Source organism: Setaria italica, chromosome III (assembly GCF_000263155.2).
Source record: "Setaria italica strain Yugu1 chromosome III, Setaria_italica_v2.0, whole genome shotgun sequence".
Lineage (NCBI taxonomy): Eukaryota > Viridiplantae > Streptophyta > Magnoliopsida > Poales > Poaceae > Setaria > Setaria italica.
The window spans coordinates 18,428,968-18,452,827 of NC_028452.1; the positions used below are offsets into that span (position 1 = coordinate 18,428,968).

At 43.5% G+C, this 23,860-nt stretch overlaps 3 protein-coding genes across 3 annotated transcripts; 1 reads left to right on the top strand and 2 right to left on the bottom strand.

Annotated features, from left to right (window-relative positions):
- Positions 1-5,015: 5,015 nt before the first annotated feature.
- On the top strand, positions 5,016-17,037 carry LOC101778625. The gene is given in 22 exon segments (XM_022825240.1): positions 5,016-5,027; positions 5,232-5,290; positions 6,573-7,054; positions 7,176-8,827; positions 8,829-9,291; positions 9,815-9,905; positions 10,024-10,904; positions 11,061-11,377; positions 11,691-11,770; positions 12,120-12,204; positions 12,489-12,580; positions 12,682-12,750; positions 12,889-12,925; positions 13,269-13,351; positions 13,768-14,202; positions 14,694-14,730; positions 14,799-14,862; positions 14,937-15,076; positions 15,626-15,691; positions 15,785-15,899; positions 15,976-16,014; positions 16,511-17,037. Coding segments are annotated over 22 exon segments (5,412 nt in total). The 3' UTR covers positions 16,624-17,037.
- A 326-nt stretch (positions 17,038-17,363) lies between these two features.
- Positions 17,364-20,363, bottom strand: LOC101779036. The gene is made up of 4 exons (XM_004961862.4): positions 19,951-20,363; positions 19,401-19,870; positions 18,998-19,313; positions 17,364-18,872 (listed from the first exon to the last, which is right to left on the bottom strand). Exons 1-4 carry the CDS (start codon positions 20,065-20,067, stop codon positions 17,655-17,657), a joined length of 2,121 nt encoding a protein of 706 aa, XP_004961919.1. The 5' UTR covers positions 20,068-20,363; the 3' UTR covers positions 17,364-17,654.
- A 397-nt stretch (positions 20,364-20,760) lies between these two features.
- Positions 20,761-23,128, bottom strand: LOC101779442 (60S acidic ribosomal protein P2B). Its single transcript, XM_004961864.4, has 4 exons — positions 22,990-23,128; positions 22,109-22,204; positions 21,467-21,690; positions 20,761-21,049 (listed from the first exon to the last, which is right to left on the bottom strand). Exons 2-4 carry the CDS (start codon positions 22,194-22,196, stop codon positions 21,023-21,025), a joined length of 339 nt encoding a protein of 112 aa, XP_004961921.1. The 5' UTR covers positions 22,197-22,204; positions 22,990-23,128; the 3' UTR covers positions 20,761-21,022.
- Positions 23,129-23,860: the final 732 nt, after the last annotated feature.

Consider the following 23,860-nt stretch of genomic DNA (forward strand, 5'->3'; position numbering starts at 1 on the left):
GTACTTACTTTGAGGATCGCTTTATGTTCAAAGAGGGCTCCCCCAACCAAGCGCATGGGCTTGATAGTTGGTGACGGCTTCTTTAGCACGGCTTGTTGGATCGCAGTCTGATCCTTGCTAACCTTGATTACTATCTCCGCCTCTTGGGTTGTTTGCATGACGACGGGGTTGACCCTAGCAACGGGAGGTTCTTTGTCATCCTCGATCTCCAAGACCTCCTCAATTGCTAGTAGTTGCTGCCGCACGACTTCTGTAGTCATTTTATCCGCCTTAGTTACTTCCCCGACTACCTGCAATCCGCCAGTGTCGTATTGAGTAGACATGGTGGTAAGGAATTCACTTACGATACTGATCCTCAGGATCTTGTCCTTCTTTGAATGTTATTACCGGTGGAGGCACGTCCTCAGTGGTGAAAGGCTTCTTCACCCCACGCTTCATGGCGACGGTACGCTTTTCCTTCGGCGGTGGAGCCTGTCTAGCCTCCAGGTCATCCTCCGCTGCACGCTTGGATGACCCAGAGGAAGACCCGGCTTTGTCTGACGGTCGGGCATTAATTACAAACTCTTCATCAACCTCAAAGTCAAAGCTATTGAAGGATGAGAATCCCTCCAACTCCTCTTCCTCGACTACCCTCTGTACACTAGCAGACGTGTGTACGCGCGGAGCGGCATCAGAGCCATCCGATCCGGGTGGAGGAGGTGCAGAGCAAAACAAGTGCACTTCATTCTGCATGCGAAGACAAGTCAGAACATCAACAAATACAAAAATTAGTGCTCGGGGGCTATGGCCACGGGTACTTACACTACTTGGTGGGTTTGCGGCGCAGTACTCCCGCACGTTTGTTGGGATCTCGCTCACATGCTTAAAAAGGCATCTCAATTGCGCCATGACTTCATCCACGGAGAGGTCATCTGATGACATCCGGGATGGATCGTTGAGGCTGGAGTAGTCGTACCCCCATGTACACCGCAGTTGTAGGACTTGGATCCGCCTCTTCATGAAACTAAAAGCTACTCCTACTCCTGTTAGCCCTTGCTGCTTGAGTGTGGCTATCTTCTCCAGGAGCTCAGTTAGCTGTAAACTATCTACCTGGGTGGGCTCGTCCAACCACCTGTTATTCCAGATAGGGTGGTGGCCTATCACCATGGGGAGCTTAAGCTCGTGGTTGCCGATATAGCACCACCTTTCCTTCCAGCCAGAATGCGAGGCAATTAACTCATAATCCAAATACAAGCCCTTGGCTTTCTCCCTCATTTGGATCCCAGCCCCATCGACTACTTCTGTATGTTCCATTTTGGGCTGGGGTTTAACTCTGAAGATCTTGCGGAACAGCTGAAAATGCGGCTGAATCCCTAGAAAGGATTCGCAAAGATGAACAAAAATTGCAATATGCAGAGTAGAGTTGGGGTTGAGGTGAACCAATTCCAGCTTGTAATATTCCAAGAGCCCGCGAAAGAAATCCAAAGTGGGCAAAGCCAAGCCGTGTTCAATGAAATGGGTAAAGATTACCGTCTCGTCGGCATATGTCTCCATTGGCCAGGGGTTGATGTAGGCAGCTCTCCAGTTGATGATGTCTTGGTCTTGGAGAAGATTGGCTACCCCAGTACCTTGATGTCCGCCTCCTTCAGCACAGATTTCTTCCAGGCACATGCAGGCAATGGCGGGGCCATCTAGTCAATCTTTCCAGATTTGGGAGCCGACAGCCGGATCCCCTTCTTCTTCGATGACTTCTTCTTTCCGCCTTCTGCTGCCTTGCTTGAGTCACCTTCTTCCCCATTCGTGTTGCCACGAGGGTCTTCTTGCGCATGCGCTCGGGGGCTAAGAGGTGGGGGACGGTGGCGCTCGAGCTTAGGATCGGGCAGCAGCGGCGTTAGGGCAACAGTGTGAATGAGCAGGTGGCACAGGCGTAACGGAGGGAAGTTTTCCTCCATTATTTATAACCACATCGTAGTTATAACAGTGGCGAGATTACGAGGAATATTCTATTTTTAAACACCCGAAGATTTCACACCGGTTGCAGTTTCCAATATTTTCGGAAGAAATAAGGTTACTGTTAGCGAACGATCACGTTGACCAGTGGTTGACCCTTATACCCAAAACTAGTCGTCTAACGGCTTGGGGACTGTGTACGACATGCCCATTGGCTAAAAAGTTTTTTCTTTGGATTTTTAAGGAAAAAGAGATGCAAAATTACAGATTGACCCTCAGCCTAATTCTTCGATTCAACCTAAGGTTCGGGGGCAACTCCATATGAGTGCGACTTTCATCACACTTCCATACAAAATTTAAGATTGAAGATTCAAAGTCAAGTTAAATGAGGCTTGAGCACATTCTAGCTGCATGGTAGTGCACGAGTACATTTGAAGACTCAACCCGATGAAGTACTCCAAGAGCACCAAAACTAGTCGGAAAAGCCTACAAAGGTACTCGGACTGCTGCATTTGACTAAAAAGTACTCGAGGGCTTGTCGTACATACATCTATGGGCCTACCAGAAGGTTTGGACAGTCCTAGATACACGGCGGTACACCGAGATGTGTCAGACATGGAGACTACGATGCAGGACGGTGTGGTCTACGTGGAGGATAAGAACTAGTCAAGTATTAGGAAACTACTAGCAATTAGAGTAGAACTCACTAGTCGAATCCGACTAGTATTTCTTGTAAATAAACTGACCTATAACCCTACCCCCGGCAATATAAGGCGAGTCAGGGACCCCCTCCAAAGCAGTTCAAGCCAATTGAATACAACCAACACACAGGACGTAGGGTATTATACAATCTAGCGGCCTGAACCTATCTAAATTGTGTGTTCAAGTTCACCTTCGAGTTCCATATCTCGGCGAGCACCACGCACTAAACACTACCTCGGGCATCCCCTCGTTAGGTTGCCAGGTCTAAACACCAACAGTACCAGCTGTGCATAATGATGGTGTGATCGTCAGGGATCCTGAAGTCTACGGGAAGCTGATAACACAGATACATACGCCTATTTCTTCTATGTTTTGAAGGTACATGCCTTACACCTAGTACTAATCAGCGAGCACATGCTAGGTTGCACAGAATATCGAGTCAATCACTACAAAAGCAATGGTGAATGAAACGTCAGATCAGGTAATTGAAGCAACTTGAATAACAATTCAAGTGAGATCATAATATTTCATATTTTTCTAAGGCACCTTTTAATTCTAGGCTCATTATGCAACAGTTGGCTAATAAAGTTGGACAAACTTTGATTGTTCCTGAAGTTGGAATCTCTTTCGAATCCGAGTAGAGAGCTTATGATTTGTACAACACATATGCAGGCAAGATTGGGTTCAATATTAGATAGAGCGACATAAAGCGCCGAGGAGATGGCAGTATTTGTCATAAACATATAGTTTGCAGTAGTCAAGGTCACCGACAAACAGAGTCATCCAAGAACACTACAAGGAAAGGTTGCAATGCTCGTGTTCAGTTTAGTGTTAGCAAGGAGGGGGTTTGGACAGTGTATAAGGTTGTGCTTGATCACAATCATTACCTTGCTAGTCCAAATAAAAGGCAGAAGCTGAGGTCCCAACGAAGTGTTCAAGAAGCAGATAAGAAACTAATTGGCCAAATGAGGAATGGCGGGATGAAGCCAGCCTAGGTGTTTGAGTTTATGGTACGATTTTATGGAGGAGCTGACAAAGTGCCATTTTCATGGATCAATTGCAACAATGAGATTGATCAACAGTGTAAGAAGTATTTAGAATCCAATGACGCATAAACATTGTTGGAATAATTGAAAAATAAGCAAATAGAGGATCCATCATTCTTTTGACACCACATTTCAGACTAATAAGTTTGAATTGACTTTTGCTCCACTACTCAGACAATCAATTTTGGGGTTGCATTATAGTTTAATCTATTGAATCTTTTTTTTAGCTATTTGAAACCTTTCTAACAGCAATGTCAGGCAAGCATCCTAGTACAATTTTTACTGATCAAGATGCGGCCATGGCAGGCGCAGTAGCTTATGTATTCCCAAACACAAGCCATCGTCTTTGTTTATGGCACATTTATTTAAATCCTACTAAACATCTCAGTCATGTAATTTAAGAGCATCCGGAGAAGTTTCTTCCTCATTTTAAGAGATCTGTCTACGAAGACACATCAGAATTTTACTTCAAGAAGAAGTGAGATGAATTGTTGCGTGAGTACAAACTGGAGGACAATGAATGGATATTAAACCTATATGATTTGAGAGCAAAGTGGGCTACGATGCATCGTGACTTATTTACAGCTAATATGAACTCCACTCAAAGGAGTGAAGGTATGAATAATGTATTCAAGAAAAGATTTTGTAGAAAACTGGGTCTTTCGGAGCTCCTTGTAGAATGCGAGAAGGTTTCTGCTAGTCTTCGTGAAAATGAGTTGGATGAAGATTTCCAATCACGTCGAAAGAGCCTAGTTACTTGCATCCCTCTATTGAAGATCGCGACCGATTCATATACAAGAGGATGTTTAAAGAATTTGAGGAAGAATTTAAGGAACAATTTTCATTTTCTTGTAAATTGTTACCCAGCGAGGGGTCAGTTTTGCAAATATATGGAACACATCCATACATTGAAGAATTTGATAACTACCCTGTACATCGCAATACAAAAGCATCAACAAACTCTTTATGTTTAGCACATCCATACATTGTACATTTTTTTAACTACACTATACATCCGAATAGAACAACATCATGCCATTGTCGTGGTCCTTCCAGAACTGCAGCATATTGCTTCACTGCACACCATCTTCACCTCTAAAATAATTCATCACTCCTTTCATCCGCATCTAAATCTTATACTACTGAATTTTGTACTTTCATTTTCCTGTGAGAGATGAAACACAAACAAGAAAGAATCATGTCTGTGAAAGATTGCTCATGGTACGGACAATAGCCAACATTTACCGAGGCACTGAAATACAACAACTGTGAGGCAATAGGATATACATAGGGACTGAAATAACACGACTATAAAACCTATTATTTTTAGCATCTACAATGGACATAGACGTATGTGGAAAGTAAAATTCACGAATAACTGATGGGAAAAAACAAGTACCTCTATGGGCACAATTGGTCCATCCATCTGTGTGGTCTGCATCAACTGAACAACATCAATTGCTCATCCTGATGTGCCACATAGAACAAATCAAATCAAAAGGTACTAAAATTAGTTCAGATTGAAGCATATAACCTTCTATGACTCAGGTGTAGATTGAGGTGCCTGCTGATGCAGTTGCGAAGGGGGAGCTAGTGAGCGTGGCGATTGTGGCGTTAGACGGCGAACTAGGGAGTGGAGGTGCCTCTTCAAGCGGTCAGACGAGAGGGCCACCAGTGGGCGAGGCGACTACGTTGGCAGCGGAGGACGACGGAGGATGACGGAGGCCATGGCAGTGGAGGACGACGAGAGTTAGAGGTGTCTATCGGCGAGAACGGGGGTGGGGGTGTGCGGATTGCGACGGACCACGGCGGCGACGGCGGACGACGGAGGCGGCACGTTCGTATGAAATGCAGGCGACTTCGATAGGGAAGCAAAAAGGAAATAAATTACTCTTCTGCCTGCGAGTCCAGCGCTGCAAGCCGCATCTTGCACATACGAGTTGAGCGCTAGCTGCGAGCCAAGCTGCTATTTCGAGGAATCATGTGAGCCGAGCGTGATTGATCTTTGTAGGAGGAAGCCTGCGAGCAGCAGGGCGTCCGATGCTTGGGTGTCCACGCGGCAACCATCAGGCGTCGGACTGCACGGACGGAGCTTTGCAGCCCGGCTGCACAAAAGTTTTTCCCATTTTATTTGCATAAATTTATATCTTTTTAAAAGTTAAAAATTATATAATACAAAACTTAAAATAAAAGTATCATCTATCGAAAATCGACCGTTACAAGGATTTTGGTCGGACCGTAATATTTGTTGCGGCGATCACCCATCGTCGTCTATTTCTCCCTTCCGTTCAACTCTCTCCCTCTCCCTGCTCTCTCTTTCTCTGTCTTCCTAAGCTGCCGTCCCGAGCCGCCGAGCGCGTCGCTGGTGAACGATCACCCTTATCACCTCTCTCTCGGCCTTCCTTTACTGGCAGCGCCGAGGCGCCCTACGCCGGGCCCTTCGCCGGCGGCGAGCCTCCACCAGGTATGCTCGCCCCTTCCTCTCCCTTCCTGCTGTGCGAAACGGAGCACTGCAAACCCAAAAGCAAGCTATTTTTGTCTTCGGATCTAACCCAGTTACAAGTAATCTTCTTGCGAAGAGCCTTTTGTTGCGTGGCATTTTGTGCCCCCTGTCCTCCTCCTTTCTTTCTTTCTTTCTTTTTTGCCTTATTAGGCAATCAACTGGAATAATTTGCTGATCTCTCCTTTCACTGCGTTTTTCTGTCCAGTAACATGAATCCAGTTGGAGTGTGTAACATCGATTATAAGATGCAAGGAAATTATAAACTTTGTATAAGTGTTTTTGCCTTTTTGGTGCAATTATTTCCCGGGGTTTTTGGGGAGGTTTTAGCCCCCCTTCCTTTTGTTTACTTACTTACTTATCCTTAATCTGATGTGATCTTGTTCTTTGTGCAGGTTGTGGAAGAAGAAAGGATTCACCCCTCAGGGTGCACCCTGCACGCATTTCCTGAAAACCTGGTGGATTTTGACACGGGCATGTCGGCGGGGCGATCTAAACATTCCTGGCAACAGACCTCTGTTCCTGAATGCTGGGGTACCTAACTTAGGCTGTGACAATCTTGCTAATACAGCCGCAGCAGGCTACAGCAGCCCGATCGCCTCCCCGGCCTTATTCTCCACACGCTCCACGTCTGTCCTGAATAACATGCAGGAGAGTTCTGCTCCACAATCTGCTCTGTCAAGTCCGATGAGCACCGCAGCTGAACAACACGGCAGCTCCTCTGTCCAGGCATCCTGGAATATGCCTGCCGGGTGCACGAAGGTGCCCATTAGTATCTTAGTGTTCCGTAGGCGACTGACCGGAAGGGGTTCCAGGCCGCAGTTGCCACCATCTCATAGTTCTATGCCAGCCCCTGCCTTGCCTGATGCTTCAGAGGGTAAGCATGTCTTGATCTTATTCTTTCCAGGTTTCATGTTGGTTCAGCTTTGTGGCTGGATCATCATACATTATGAATTACTGAACACCTTTTATTTGTTGTTGCTCTATATATTCTGAAGTGGGAGCTTCTGTTCAGCTTGCTGGGAGTAATTTATTGTCACTTGGAAGAGCATCAAACACTGTTGCAGGTGATATGACAATGAATCCGGCACAACTGGCCACTCCAGATAAATACAATTCTGAGCATCTTTGGCCAAATGGTTTACATGGTGAAGAATCCAAGACTGAAAATGGAACAGAAGCTAGCCAACTGCAACAATTAGCAACAACAATTTTCTGTAACAACCATGATAATTTGGAAGCAGTGGTTCCTGCAAACACCTTGGAAACACGAATCCAGCATTCTGATGAATCAACTGCCCTTCTTACAGAAAGAACTGCTGATGACAACATGCATACTTACCAGCCTATGCAAAAAAGGCCCAAGACACAAACCAATCAGAGTGAACATACACCATTGTCAACACCAGCTGCACCCAAGGAGAGAACACTAAATCAAATTGAGATGCAGATCGCAAGTGCTGAGAAAACTGAAATGTTCAGGAATGGGGAAACCCCAGCACAAAAAATGAAGACTCGGAGGAAAAAACACAGACCAAAGGTAATCAGAGAGAATAAGCTAGCCAAAGTTCAAAAATCTGATTCAACACCAGATGGAGAATCTCCAAATCAGAAAATCAAGAGAAGTTATGTCCGAAAGAAAAGAAGTCTCAGCTCTCTGGAGAAGTGCTCGGCTCCTGCTAGTGATCAGTCAATCTCTAGAGGAAAAGGAATTGCAGCTAGAAGAAGAACTGCATCAGTTCGAAGAAGCCTACAATTTGAACCCGAAGAACAAGGAGTGCAGGGAGACCATTCGTCAATGGCCAACTTACAGCACCACAACTATGAGAAACCTGTCCATGCTCAAGGTTGTTTTTGCTCAGAATCAGAAGTGCAAATTGAACATGGTCTACAAGCAGATGTGGAAAATTCACCAGGAGGATTAGCTTTTGGCATGAGTCTCAGACTGAACAAATTGTTAGATGAGTACATACATTTGCCAGAGGTCACTCCAAAACCTGCAGAAGAAGTTTCAAATGCAACCTCTGGATCTTTAAGTAAGGAACTAGCAAGTGAACAAGATAATGTGGGAAGAACTTGTGAACCTGATGACACAAGTAAGTCCAGTTTGTGCATTGAAGAAAGGGTGGTAAAAACAGTAATAGAAGGAAACAAAATGGACTTGGAATTGAAGTATTGTGATGTTGATGGTTTCCATTCCTCAGCTAGGTCTATACCTGAACAGATGAGTAAGGTGTCAGAAGTGGAGAACCATAACAATGGTGAATCGTCCCTAACTGGCACACGGAATTCTGTTATCTTGAGGACTGCAGCTGAGATGCTAGCATTTTGCCAAGCTGGTGGGGTAAAAAAGAAGCGATCAGCCCGAGTCCGCAGAAATTCCTTCTATTCTGTGATGGATCTTGAGAATAATACTTTACAAGCATCAACAAAACTGCCACAGCCATGCATGGATGCTCTGTATGAAAGTTCGTACATTAAGTTTATGACCAAAAAACGTTCACAAAAAGCACGACCGCACTGTTCCAGTTTCATTCATCCAAATGATGAGCTGGAAAACAGGTTTTCAGCTGAAAGCAATTTTTACGGTGGATCTAATGGATCCATAATATCAGAAGATACTTTTCCAAACTCTTTCACCTCTGACCCTGGGCAATGAAAGAATAAACTCTGATACTCATTGTGATGTACCAGAAGGGAGCTCAGCAAATACATCAACAGGAAAATATATGGATTACCTTCAAGGAGTTGCCTCAAAGCTGAAACATCTTGATTTGAACATTGAACAGGTGCACGGAACTGAGATGCATTTATCTCTGAGCACACCTGCTGTCATTTCTTTTGGAGAAACAGATGGTCTATCAAATGCCCTTGTCCCTTATGGTGGTGGAGTGATAATTCCATACGAGAGGCCCTTGCAGTTGGTCAAAAAGCAGCGGCCTCAGGCTAAGGTTGAGTTGGATTTTGAGACGACAAGAGTTTGGAATCTTTTGATGGGGAAAGCAAGTGAGCCTGATGGAACTGATATTGAGAAGGAGAGATGGTGGCAGCAAGAAAGAGAAGTTTTTCAAGGTCGTGCTAATTCATTTATAGCACGCATGCGACTTGTTCAAGGTACTGAACATCTATATTATCCTGAAATAAGTTTCCCTTTCTGGTACTAATACCCGTCTCAAGAGTGCCAGCTAAAGTATATCAATTTACGAAGTCTTCGAAGTAGGAACTTAGCCTAATTTGGGTTTCTATTTATTTTTATTTTCTGCCGCCTAGTTCCTCCTAGGTTGGTCGAGTTTACATAGTCCTTGAAATGTTTCAGATTTCCCATCATTGAGCAACCTAATTTTGAAAATGCTCTATATGTGCTAAATAGCTATGGAATGGTAATGCTGAACTCCACCTTTTCAATATAAAATGATAAATAACGTTTGAGCTCATCTTCGGCAATTGATCAGCCACTTAAAGCTTTATTTATGCAGGACAATATGATAGCAACCATTTAGACTTGGATCCTTTTATGGGTTTGACCATAGCTTATATGGGAAAGAAGTGTGATAGCACAGAGTCTACAATTAAAAAATTTAAATTGTGAATCCATGGTTGAAGCTTGTGGCTAATTTCTCAACCACTTGTTTATCAGGGGACAGGCGCTTTTCCCCTTGGAAAGGATCTGTAGTTGACTCTGTAGTAGGAGTATTTCTCACTCAGAACGTAGCTGATCATCTTTCAAGGTATGACATTCACATTCTGCGTGCTTCAAAACTCCGAATCCTTGAAATCAAAATGATGATGAATGAATAGGTCTTATGTACAAGCTCTCATTATGATTACTATTTTGACAAAATACAGCTCTGCCTATATGTCCCTTGCTGCAACCTTTCCGTCACAGTCAGTCAATAGCAACTGTAAGGATGATGCTACTACCACCAAAGACAATGAACAAACCATCAGTGCAAGTGCACTAGGAGAGAAAAACATATTTGACCTTTTTTCCAATGGTACCAGACCTGATAGAGGAGTGGGTTGCGAGGAACTATCAATGACCTATGAGAAAATACACATGGGACCAAAGGACAATACTAGGACTAGTGAATTGATTGAAGGTGAAACTTATTCCTTTGGTTACAAATCAGCAAATGGAAGTGTTTTCAATCACCAAGTGACAGGAATTGAACATAAAGAACAACAATTTCCAGATTTCTCCTTGGTAGAATTAACTGAGCCTACAGAATTCATCCAACAGATGCAGATCCAGAAGGAAACGTCACCCTCTCAAAGTGTAACTTTGGAAACTATTCAATCAAGATTATCTTTAAGTTCTGGGATACCTATAAATTTTGTTGATGGTATTTCCTCAGCATCTTATCAGCAACTGGGAAGCAATTTTGATCTTGAAAGATCATTAACAGGAAACAATGCCATCAGTGAAATTGAATGCCAGAGACTCCAAACAGCAGCAATAAACGATTATGGATTTGCTAAACCCGGGGTTCCTTCTAGTTCTGCGATGCCATTTATCTTGACTGTTGATCCTCAACAACTGAACTTGAGAAATGAGCCAAATGTTTCTTCAACGTCTTCCAACAGTCCTTCAGATTCTGCATCACCAAAAATAAAAAATGGTACCAGTCCTCTTTTCATGCCATTTGATTCCTATGTGCCAGAGTGGAGTGGTAATAGGACAGCTGGCACCACTCTGAACTCCACAAAAACAAGCACCGAGCTTCCAGGTCAGTATGCATGTCTTTCTTCTATAATTTAGTAAAATGAAGTACTTTTTGAACTGCTTGACAAAAACTTAACCATGCATTAAAGTGACACCATGACCAAAGGACTAGATTTGAAGATTCAGAATTCAAGGAGCATGAAATTACTTTTCCTGACAGGTGAAATTACAGCAGAAACTGCAAGAAAAGAAGATGAATATACTTTGAAATCTGGTTTAACTTCCTGTAATGAAGTACCAGATTCTGCACAAGCATCAAGGCCAAAGAAAACAAGAACCACAAGTAAAAGGAATACAGAGAATTTTGACTGGGATAAATTACGAAGGGGGGCTTGTAGCGAAGGCCACATGAAAAAAAGAAGTCGTGAAAGAAGAGACTCTGTAGATTGGGAAGCAGTAAGGTGCGCAGATGTGCAAAGAATATCTCATGCCATTCGGGAAAGGGGAATGAATAATATTTTAGCAGAGCGAATTCAGGTAATAGTTTAATAGTTACTAGGATTAACTATGATTTATATGCACTACCTATGTGTGGTTGACATTCAAACCATTTTTTCCCTCTTAGAAGGCTGCATGATAGAGTTAGTAACTTATTCCTTAACCCTAGGTTTGAACAGTTGATTTTTTTATATGTACATGATGTCTTTGTGGAAAGTCAGTTTTTTTGTCCTTTAGTCATAAGGCTCTATCATAGAGAGGACTTAACTATAACGATATTTTCTACTGTAGCATAAGAAGTTTTATCATCGTTCCTATAAATTTCCTAATGTTAAAATTGGTGGTTTTACAGAATTTCCTGAATCGTTTGGTTAGAGACCATGGGAGCATTGATCTTGAGTGGTTAAGAGATATTCCCCCAGACTCTGCAAAGTAAGATGCTATGTTTACATTCGCTCAGTTCTTGGCAATTGACATTTCTATTGCTGGAACTGACTAGACCAGAATCATTTTTAAGTGTGAGAATAAATTAAATACAGGAAGGGGTGCAACATTTGGAAGCCAACATTGGAAATCAGTATATAAATTCACTGTGCAATAACATTTAAATTCCGTGAAGTGCCAACTTTATTCTTTATTACTAGTATACAAAAGGTTGTAAGTTGTAATATATATTAAAGTAGTGAAGGGCTCCATAGGAAACTACATGCATTTATATGAGCCTTGTGTACTTAACAGGTGAGAACTGTTTTTATTAAAAATATATTTGGTTTACTGTCAGGGATTACCTGCTAAGTGTACGCGGGCTGGGGCTTAAAAGTGTTGAGTGTGTTCGTCTTCTCACACTGCATCATCTTGCCTTCCCTGTAAGTTTGTTTCTGTTGTCCTTAGATAGAATCTCTTCAAAATCAGCAATCCACTTGCTTGAACCATGGACAAGACTTTTATTAATGCCTTTCTATATTACTATTACTATTATCAATACATTTCTATATTTTATACAAGTTTTTTTTTTCAAACTGGTGGCTCATGTTGGGTTCCATCTCTAGCCTACCCCAACTTTCTTGGGACTATGAGGCTTTGTTGCTATTGAGTATTTAATTTGCCTGTAGTAAATTTAATATTTGCATAGCAATGCTTTTCTACTCAGGTTGACACCAATGTTGGTCGCATATGTGTAAGACTGGGATGGGTGCCCATTCAACCCCTTCCTGAGTCTCTACAATTACATCTCTTGGAGCTGTACGTGTCCTGCACTGTCCGCACCCATTATGCCACTTACAGGTTTTTGCTTCAGTTAAAATCTGAATCCATTGCTTCTTTTTTTTTTTGCCTTGTCACAGATATCCTGTCCTCGAAACTATACAAAAGTATCTTTGGCCTCGCCTTTGTAAACTCGATCAACAAACACTGTGAGTTACAAACGCATTTGCTTCGAAGTGCGGATACTTTTATTAGTTTTTGCGAGTCCATGCCAACTGCAATATTTGCATATCATGTATAAATAAGTCCTGAGGGTAATAATTAACAAAATTATCACATTTTCACAGGTATGAGCTACACTATCAGATGATTACCTTTGGGAAGGTACTTCATGAGCATCTTTGAAACTAGCTGAATAGTCTGTGCATGTGCAGCCAAATGTGAATTTTGTATATTCATTAATCATTATATACCTCTAGTGACTTTAATGGAAAATAGAACTGTATTTACTATAAGATTATAATTCCATACTTATATTTATTATAGAACCTTAAAATTCTAAAATTAATCTACAGATAATCTGGCCCTACCATATAAGCGGGGCAGATAACTATACGGATTCCTTTTTCCCCCCTTTCAGACTTGAATCCCAATAAGAGGTGCCTTGAGTCCCACTTGTTGCTTATAATATATAGATGAGTGAGACTTCTTCACATCAACCATGCAGGTCTTTTGTACCAAAAACAAGCCAAATTGCAATGCATGCCCAATGAGGAGTGAGTGCAAGCATTTTGCAAGTGCCTTTGCGAGGTATTGACACACTTTCTGTACACCTTCAGTCATAGTAGGTTATGATTAAGTAGAAAAGAGCTTTGTGGAGCAATTAGTGGACTTAAGAACCCACCAATTGGTCTGAATAATTGATACTTTCACAGCGCGCGCACATAAACCTTGTGATGGGTGCGTCCACTTTCATTGGTTGAGAGATACTGGAATCACCTCAGTAAAACAACATGACAATATAACCTACTGGCTCAGCCTCAGGGTGCAAACAGAATTGTGCAATACCTCAGAGCCAAATTGATTTGGTGCCACACTTAGAGCTGTGAATCTATTGATCCTTATGCACAGACTACATAAACATATCATTTTTGTATAGGAGCTTTACTTCTGTTTACCTCTTTATATTGACTGACTTTCTTTTCCTGATTGCATTTGGAATTAAGTGCAAGGCTTGCACTTCCTGCTCCTCAGGAGAAAAGCATAGTGAGGTCAAGAAATCAATTTGGTTCCCAGAATAGCAGCATGTACACTATGGATTCAACTCATCTGCCTCGTCTTGAGGGGAGTATCCATGCAAGGGAGTTTCGTCCTAAGAACTCAGAGCCAATAATCGAAGAGCCTGCAAGTCCAAGAGAGGAAGAATCCCCAGAAACAATGGAAAATGATATTGAAGATTTTTATGAAGATGGTGAAATTCCAACAATAAAGCTCAACATGGAAGCTTTTGCACAGAACTTGGAAAGTTGCATTAAAGAAAGCAATAAGGAACTCCAGTCTGATGATATTGCAAAAGCATTGGTTGCTATTAGCACAGAAGAAGCTTCAATTCCTGTACCTAAACTGAAGAACGTGCACAGGCTTCGAACAGAACACTATGTGTAAGTGGTGAATTAATTTTTTTGGGGAAAATATCTGGTGAAAATGCATGGAAATCAAACTTAAAACACTCAGTATGTATGAAATCAAACTTAAAAAATCTCTTAAGATACCAAAATTTGGGTAGCACATGTTCAATATGTATGAAGAAGTTGCAAGGTTGAGCTCTACTGCATTTTTCTTTACTCAAAACTATAGGAGACTTATCCTATGTGTGAGATGCAGGACTAAGTATTTGTGTCTTCTGCAGCTCACAAATGCAATCGAGTTGAAACTTGACATTTTTTATTAGGGATATAAAGCATGTGTTTCTGGATTTTATTAAGCTTTCACCTTTCATTTTTACCTATTTGGCCTTTTCGCCAATTACGTGCTCTTTTGATTAGCATTGATATCCATCACTTCAGACTTACAATATTGTTATTGTCCATCTTAAATAATGTCATTCATCCTGAAGATATTTATTATTTAACTGCAATTTATGTGCTTGCAGATACGAACTTCCAGATTCACATCCACTACTACAACAGGTGAGATGCTGCCATTTCTCTTTGAAGAGTTACAAACTATGGTTCCTGATTCAGCAATTGATTAACAGCTAGATCTTGACCAACGGGAGCCTGATGATCCTACCCCGTACTTATTGGCCATATGGACACCAGGCAAGCTTATTTTCTTTGGGTGCATGGGGTAGACAACAAGTTGATTTTCACTAACTCTATGGACTACTGTGCAGATGAAATAAATGAAATAAGCAAGGCACCAAAACCATGCTGTGACCCGCAAATGGAAGGCAGCTTATGCAATAATGAGATGTGCCACAATTGTACTGCTGAGCAAGAAAACCAATCTAGATATGTCAGAGGCACAATTCTGGTAAAGGAACCCTATAAACTAGCAATAACTGATCTAAATATGGTTTAGGTTGAAAGCAAGTATGGCTCGGAAATAATAGATTGATTATGGAGAGGCAAAGCTCATGTACATATATAGGCAAGGATGTCCTAGAGTTTGGTTTATAGAAACAGCACCAATTAGACAAATGCATCTATCTATCCCTGGCACCCATGGCCAAAGGGTCTACTTAACATAGCTAACGCTAACATAGGTGAATTAATGTTACATGAGTTGTGAAATAAAATTGATATTCTGTGCACAAACCCAGATAATTATTGGATATTCTGAGCTTATATACCTACAGTTTGGCTCAGAATAGAGGTGTAAAACTTGTATCCAATAATTTATCGATTTATAATATTCACTTCCAAGAAAAAGAGCAACATATACTATTGACTCGTCAGGCTAAACCATGCATTCTTTTTTGCTAGATAATATGAACAGATCTGAGCAAGATGAATAATGCCTATTGGTTTCAGAAATTTCATGCACATTTCAGCTAATGATAAGTTACTGGGACATGAACAGGTTCCTTGTCGAACAGCTATGAGGGGTAGTTTCCCACTTAATGGCACTTACTTTCAAGTCAATGAGGTATACCGAGCTACATCTAATATCTAAGAACTGCTCATAAGCCTCCTGTCTCCATGGACAGACTTTTTGAACTTTGTGTATCTGTTCATACAGGTATTTGCTGACCACAGCTCTAGCCACAACCCTATACATGTCGAAAGGGAGCAGCTATGGAACTTGCAAAGGCGCATGGTCTTTTTCGGGACTTCAGTACCTACCATATTCAAAGGTTCCCCCCCTCGCACAAACAACTCAATAAAATTTTATCTGTAATAGTACCAATAACAGTAATTTTGATTATGTAGGTCTAACAACAGAAGAAATACAACAATGCTTCTGGAGAGGTATGAACAATACTTCCATTCATTCAGTCATCTCATGCTATTCCTGGGAAACATCTTGCAAATTGTCATCACACAGTTTTACAGAATGCAGATCCTGTGATGAACAGTATTCTAGACCATAGTGTGCTGGGTGCTTGGGTGTCCCAATAGTATATCGGAGTCTTATGATTGCCACATGGTGTCTATTCAGTAATGAAGACAATAGTTCATGGTGGCTATATGATTGACTGGAGTCAGTGTTACTTTTCAAGATTACCGGAGAATAGTGGAGGCATCTTGGAACAAGAGAATGATTAAGGCTGAAGAACAAAATTGCCAATATGAACTGAGAAACAAACTAATGAAAAATTAGAAGAGAAATTGACGTGCACACTTATTCATAAACTTATATTTCCTATGCGCAAGATCATGAGTTGTAGTAGTTCTAGGCTTCAACTAAACAATGACTTTCTGTGTGAATCAACTCAACTGTGGCTCTTACTAAAATGCAATGCAGGATTTGTCTGTGTGCGAGGATTTGACATGGAGACTAGGGCACCAAGGCCGCTGTGCCCCCATTTGCATGTTGTAGCCAGGCCAAAATCCCGCAAGACAGCAGCAACTGGTTAAGTAATCTAATTCAGCAAAGATATCAGTTTTATAAACATCATGTTTATGGCGATATGATGTCATTAGCTCTCGACCTGTGCATGGACCATATTAGTTCCTGCCGGACGACAGCCATTCTTCTAGGCAATAAACCATGGAGTTGGAGACTGTTACTTGAGATGTTGGAACTAATCAAGATAATGAAGAACCAATCCTTTCCGTTCGCATTGCTGGTGCGAGTTATAGTTATCATCAAGCGTTAATCCGTTATGATGTCATTGTGTTCCTTTCTGAGACACAGTATCTTATCAACATTCCATTTGGTTAATCAATTGTACTTGTACTAGATTTTTGTGTGCTGAGATCATGTTGCATGCTACATACCTAAAATATTGGTTTGAGTACTGGACGGCTTGCCAGAACTTTGTTTCTGTACCTGTGTTCTAGTTATATGCATCAATGGTTTAGTGGTTTTTGGTACAATCATTATGAAGATCACACGATGTGTTGGGATGATGACAGTAATGATGGTGATACTAAACATGCGTAGCATAGTAGTATTGTAATAAGCTGTAAATAAAGATTGCTGGAGAAGCAAGCAAGCTATACTTGCCATCATGGAAGGATATCCTTTGCCACAAATTACATGATATAAAGAACAGAAACCCTTTGAATACCAGGGGAAAAAACGATACCTTCCCTGATGGATGCATATCGTCAAAGAACAAGGATTCATCGGGAGAAAGCAGAACTCAGATCTCTAGGGCTGGCAACTTTGCCTGTATCCTTCATATACAACTCTTGAGGAAATTCTTGTTCATAGGGCATTGTTGATTTCAGATATTTAGCTTTACTGAAATACTAGTAGCTTTTCAATTTGTCATTATGACATAGAACAGAGGAATTCAAACATGGATACTGCTTATAAACAGAACTTGTTCTCAGATACTAGTATCCAAACCTAGGGCCAAAATTGATGCAACAAATGGCATCTAACTCGACACAACGTAGGGTTCAAAGCATGCAAAGGTACAACAGAACTTATTTAAGATCTAACCATGACCATACTGGAAGTGCATGCCAGCATTTCCAGAAGGTATTACCCTTCTAAAATCATTGCTAAACCTCGAAACTTCGGGGAGAAAAGAACCACTCCCCATTCTGAAATCCGGCGCAGTGATGTTATACCCACCAGAAGTAGGCATGGATAGCAACATGGAACTATGAGGATCATGATATGGATCTGGTGACAACTCAGAACCATATTGCGAAAAAGATGGAGCTGACATGATATGATTAGCAGGGTAGCTTGTCAATACGTGTAGTTCATTTGCCGCTGTCAAACTGAACCTTGAACCATAGCCATCACTTGAGGCCATCTCATTTCTAGGAATCGAATCTGTTGGCAAACGAAACAAACCAGCAGGGCCTGCGGGTACTTTCACATTGCCTTGTGGTAGGACCCTGTTAAAGTAGCCTGCTGGTGCTTGTAGTGCCAATACCTCCTGGCCGAGAGGGTTTGACCTGCTGAGTGAAAGTTGCATGCCATTGGCTGGCAAATGATTCGGTGCTGGAAGTGCCAATATATTCTGGCTGGCTGGACTTGGCTGGCTCAGCTTTGCTCTGAGAGACATCCTGGCACGTTGAAGGGCCTCTAGCACCCCTCCAACATCATCGCTTGATGGTTGATGAAGCCGAGTATCAAGCTGGTTCTCAGTGTGGTTATGAAAGCACGAGGAGCTCCATTCTGAGACTTCACTTTTAGGGGTATCACTTAGTGGGCTCCCAACTGATGATGTATTTACATAGCGCTCAAAAGAGCGAGCATTCACACGGTAGCTTGAACCACTGTCTGAATTTTCATCTCCTTGACCTTTGTCATATCTTGCATTTAGGATGCTATCACAGCTTGCTTGTGGAGGGAGAACTGATTTCCCAAGATTATTACCACTTCCTTCAAGATAGCTCTTAGTCGTAAGCACATTCTTCCTAACCTGCAATTCACCATGGCTTGAGGCAACTATCGCAGTGCCCACTACAAAATCATGATCAGACCCATCAGCTTTACGCTGCTCAATAACACTATCTTTGGCTACATTTGGGGGCAATTCTAAAACAGAGCCCTTTGGTCGAAATTCAGAGGGATTGTGATAATCCTCACTTGATCTTGCATGTTCGCAAACCATTTCTTTATCCACAATCTGAGCAGTTTCCATCCTCCCGCTAGCATTTTCAGCCTGATTTAGCTTGTTGTTTAAGTTAACATTATCCTGGAGATTAGAGAGCAGAAATAGGTGCACAATATGGAAATATTAGCTCATTTTATTTTTTATCCAGTCAAATGCAATAACGACTAAATAGAAAGTGCATCATATCTGAAAAGGACAATGTGTACCGTTGTTGAATCTCGACTCTCGCTGAATTTCTTCTCCCACTCCCTCTGAGCATTTTCTTCAGCCTCATACTGCCCAATTAGCTCAGCCTGCTTCTCGAGCACCCTCTCCATCTCCCCATCCTTCTCATACACCATGGCAAACCGATCACCATCATCATTCAATCCTCTATTGCCAGAAGAGCCACGCCCATCGTGCCTCGCCTCGCCATCAAAATCAGGCTGCTCGTCAGTACAAACGGTACAATCTGATCTCTCCTGCCCGTCCTTCACACCCTCCGCAGCAATGTTCTTCCCCTCCTGGCCTTCCGTCTGAGATCTGTCGATTAGAACAGCACGCGTGTCAGATGGCGAAAGCACCAGTCAGCAATTGACATAGAATTCGAGCAATGCGCAACGCTTGGACCTCAGCTCCTTCCTCATGATCTTCCGGCACGACTGCCCCGGATGGTACTTGGGCGACGAATCCGCGGCGCGCGAGTAGAAGTAGCCCCTCCTATGGCTATGGCCGTGCCTCTGCCTGAGCTGCCTGCCCTTCTGCTGCTGCAGCGGCTGCCGCCGCTCGCAGTCGTGGCTCCCGGCGCGGCCTTTCCAAGAGAGCCCCCCGGCCCGAGCAGCAGCAGCAGCCGCCTGGGCTCCCAGCTCCGATCCCGACAGCGCGTCCTCCGCCTCATTCCCGCCGCCGCGGTCCCTCTCGGCGGCATCAGGGTCGCCCGCGTCAACCTCGTCCTCCGAGCCCGAGCCCGAGTCGCCCGCGGCGTCGGAGAGGCGGCCGAAGCCCTGGGAGTCGAGGATGGCGAGCACCTCCGCGGCCGCCCGCTCCGCCTTGCGCCGCTGCGCCGTCACCGTGCGGAGCTGCTCCTCCAGCTCCGCGACCTGCGGCGACGGGGCTAGGCGGTAAGAAGGCCGGGAATGCGGAGGAGGGAAGCGACGGGAAACGGTGCGCGCGCACTTACCCGCCTGGCGAGGTGGTCGGCGCGCTCCTTGGCGGCGCGGGAGACGGAGCGCTCGGAGAGGAGGCGCGCGCGGAGGAAGTCGATGGTCATCGCCGTCGTCGCGTCCGCCGCCGCCATTGCCGAGCCCGCAGTGGAGTCTCGCGTTCCCCGAACCGAAGAAGCCGCGCTCGCGCGACCTCACCTCACCGGGGCACGGGCATCCCTCCCCTCTCGACTTTCTTCTCAGGTCTCGGGACGGGAGCCGCGTCCGGGGGTCAAGTCGCATCCAAAGCGACGCGATACGGTGTCGCGTCCCGTGCGCGACGCTTGTTATTGCCTGCCCCTGCCGTGCCGCGTCGGGCGGGCGGCGATGGGTTCTGCCGTGCTGGTGCTGTGAGGTGTGGAGGTACCGGCCCGCGATCACGTACTCACGTGATCCCGTGATGGCCGGTGCTTTGAGACCTCGACCAACCCATTCCGCTTTACGCCACACTCGTCGTCTGATCACGCCGCGCAGGCTTCGCCGCGATCAACAGGGCACGCCATAAAGCGACGGTGCTAGCTGCCGGGGTTGTTGCTGCCCCCGACTTGCCGTCCGGTGTGTCCGGGCGTCCGGCACCGAAAGGTGGCCATAGCAGGTTGGTGCTCGATTCACCCACAGCACCGCTCCAAACATGGCAGAAACACAGGTGGGCCACCGCCATATCAAACAGCTGCTCAGCAATCGGCGGTCGGGATGGCACACGGCCACACGGGGAACCAGGCCGTACGTTGACGAGTCGAGCACTAACAACCACTGATCAGACATTCAGACGCATCGTAAGATCACTAGCAGCCACTGCCCAGATGCATCGTAAGATGCTGGGAGATCTTACGATACTGAACGTTCGGGAATTCAATTTATGCAGATTTACATCAAACATCAAAGTTTCCTGAATACGCGGTCTCACATATCATGATACCAAGGTACTAGACATATACAATCACACGCAAAATAGCACACAAATAGTAGTTTTCAGCATGGTTATTCTGCGGATACCAACCGACGTATCAGACCATACGCGAGAAGAAACTATATGCAGTGCAGCAGCACTTAATCGAACAAGCTGAAACCCATATCCTGCAAGGAATTCACCAAGAGTAACAATCAGTGAGGATGTACTAGTAGTTTGTACCCAAAAAAACTGCATAACTCAAATGAAGATAAACAACATTCCACGAATTGTTGTATTGCTTATGAGTCAAAAGATACGCTAATCCTCTACATGTGCAGTTATTTCAGGCAATCTGTGAATTATAGTGAGGCAGAGAAGGGCTGTTGCCGTGCCAAACATGGAAGAAACAGCTTGCTATGACAAAATTACAATAACCAGGTAACAAAGTAAACTTTTGATTGGTGGAAGCAAAAAACAAAAAATCTTAGTAATCAGTAATCGTTCTTGGATTAACATCTACAGCCTGGTTAGAGAGAGGCCTGCCAGAAGAGCAGCAAAAGATGAATGAATAAAGAACAATTCCCTAGGTGAAAAACACTTACATCGTCAGATTCTTCCTTCTCTTCAACCTTCTCTTCCTTCTTTTCCTCTTCAGCAGGTGCTGCACCACCAGCTGCAGCAACCGGAGCTCCCATGGCAATTGCACCACCACCTGAAGGCACCGAGGCGAACTTTTCCCTTCCAGCTGCAATCACTTCTGTTATGTCCTTGTCCTTGAGTTCTGTGAGCAGGAAGTCCAGTTTCTCTTCATCAGTTTCAGCCCCAACTGTAAGAAAAACAGAGATTGTTATTAAGGCCAATAATATACAGCATCATATAACTAAATTTTTCTAACATAATTCTCTAAACATTGAGTGCTTTCCTGTCTTGCAAACATCGAGTGCTAAAATTTCTCAAAACACAGCACCATATCATAACTAAAATTTCTCGGATAATTCTGGAAAACATCGAGTGCTTTCCTGTCTTAGACTATAACAGATAAAAGGAAAATTGTGGCTGAAGTCATAATTAATAGAATGTTTCGTGTCTTGTTGAACAAAGGGGGAAAATTAGGTGTAACCCTGTATGTTAATCAACTGGAGATAGTCACTCTTATCGCATGCAGCATAAGCTAAACCTTAAGACAAGCTGCAAACTGGATAAATCTGAACCAACAGCAGTCACAACCAACATAGCAGAAATACCTGATTCCAGAATGCTCTTAACATCATCAGCAGTGGGGGAAGTGTTTCCACCCAGAACAGCAAGCAGGTAGGCAGCGATCATCTTCATCGTGAAAACTGCAGAAATGCATAAATAATTTTCAAAGATGAGTCAATGAATTCAGCTCAACTATGCAAAGCATTGAGCAATGTAAATAACAAGGGACAGAAAGAGATCCCAACATGAAAGCACTGATAATTAATAAGACATTCTACCTCTTAGAAGTTGAGACAAAGAAACAAGATAAATACATACTGAAATGAAATTACTCAAGTAAATCCAATTCAACTAGGCATGTAAGAATATACTTGGATCGAATCCTTAGGGTTTAGTTGATAGTCAAATGTGAGGTAAACCCCCATATCCGTGAAGCTACACTCTTAGGGTTTAGTCAGGATTCGAATTGAATCCCAAATTTCCCCAAAAAAATCCACTCTTATGATCCCATCCAAATCCCTAGGCATCAAATATCTCATTTGATCTTAGATTTGAGCCCTGGAAGGCCAGGGTTTCTTTATTGTCAGATAAAGGAAGACTACAATTGCAAGATTGCACTGATATTTGGCTTAATATTTTATCGACTCCCTTCAAGCCACGCAAAAACTGAGTCGAATTTAAGTAGCTAGTGATCTTAGAGTGGGGAGAAATCGTGGGATGCCTCCGGAACGAAACAAACCAAAGATGGACAGGTTAGACAATCGAACAAATCATAGGTCCCAACTCCAACATGTACCAGGGAAACGTGAATAGTTGCAGTTGCAGAACAAATAGCTCTACTCTAGGACCCCAATTCGATCAAATTATACAGGAAATCGTTGGTAACGAAGAGGAATAGGAGAGATGGGGATCGGAGCACGCGTACCTCGAGAGCTGAACCGAACGGAGGAAGCGGACGATAGCCTGCGGCTGCGGCGGCGGAGGGGAGCAAATGGTGCCTAGTGTTTCCCGAACATTCTCCTCGTTATCTATAATATCGGTTGGCGGCCAGGATGCACTCCTCCCGCTGCAACGGAATCTGGCCCGCTCCATTCGGATCAAACGTTATGACGGAGAGAAATCCCTGGCTGGCCACAAAGGCCCACTATCCAGAGAGGCTGGCTAGTAACGTGAACTTGGGCCTAGAAAGTGTTTCACTGATTTGGTTGGGCCTCGAGCATGAAACCGATTAATGGGCCACACGCGGCCTCTTCTATTTTTCTTTCCCCAGAAATCACTCAACTCAATCCTTTTGCTACGTCCCTCATGCTAAAACGAATTTTCTATACGACTGACTCATGAACGAGAGACCACCTTTTCTTCATTTCTTGTCTTGTCCGTTGCATCGCATTCATCAAGCCCTGCCCCTTTCTTAGCCAGACAAAAAAATGAACGCGAACGCACAATCCCACGTTGCCATATCAAAAAGGATAAGGTAATCGATTACATCCACGAGCTGATACATAGATTCCGCTCCTCCATCATGCTTGATTATAATCTAAATGATAATTTCTCGCTTCTCGCTTTTCGCTTCTTGTAGTTTAAATTCTAAAACGGTTTACCACATAAACAAGAATTTGAAAAAAATAAGCAAAGCGTTTGGTGGGATTGTCACTTATTTTCACCGATAACCGCTATAAGCGGAGACAAATAGATCATAAAAAGTAGCTTTGTTAGCAGGGCTCCCACACAGTTCGACACCTTATCAGATCAGATGGAACAAACAGTCCAGAGCGAAAGAGCAGCCATGGTGCGTT

Bases quoted from the DNA above. Each gene is read 5' to 3' on its own strand.
- LOC101779442 (XM_004961864.4), bottom strand. From the start codon at position 22,196: ATGAAGATGATCGCTGCCTACCTGCTTGCTGTTCTGGGTGGAAACACT. The intron at 21,691-22,108 runs GTATTTCTGCTA...TTTTTCTTACAG, and splicing joins TAAGAGCATTCTGGAATCAG to TTGGGGCTGAAACTGATGAA. The intron at 21,050-21,466 runs GTAAGTGTTTTT...AATTCCTTGCAG, and splicing joins AGAAGGAAGAATCTGACGAT to GATATGGGTTTCAGCTTGTT.
- LOC101779036 (XM_004961862.4), bottom strand. From the start codon at position 20,067: ATGGCGGCGGCGGACGCGACGACGGCGATGACCATCGACTTCCTCCGC. The intron at 19,871-19,950 runs GTAAGTGCGCGC...CCGTCGCCGCAG, and splicing joins CCGACCACCTCGCCAGGCGG to GTCGCGGAGCTGGAGGAGCA. The intron at 18,873-18,997 runs GTACACATTGTC...TCTAATCTCCAG, and splicing joins AGAGTCGAGATTCAACAACG to GATAATGTTAACTTAAACAA.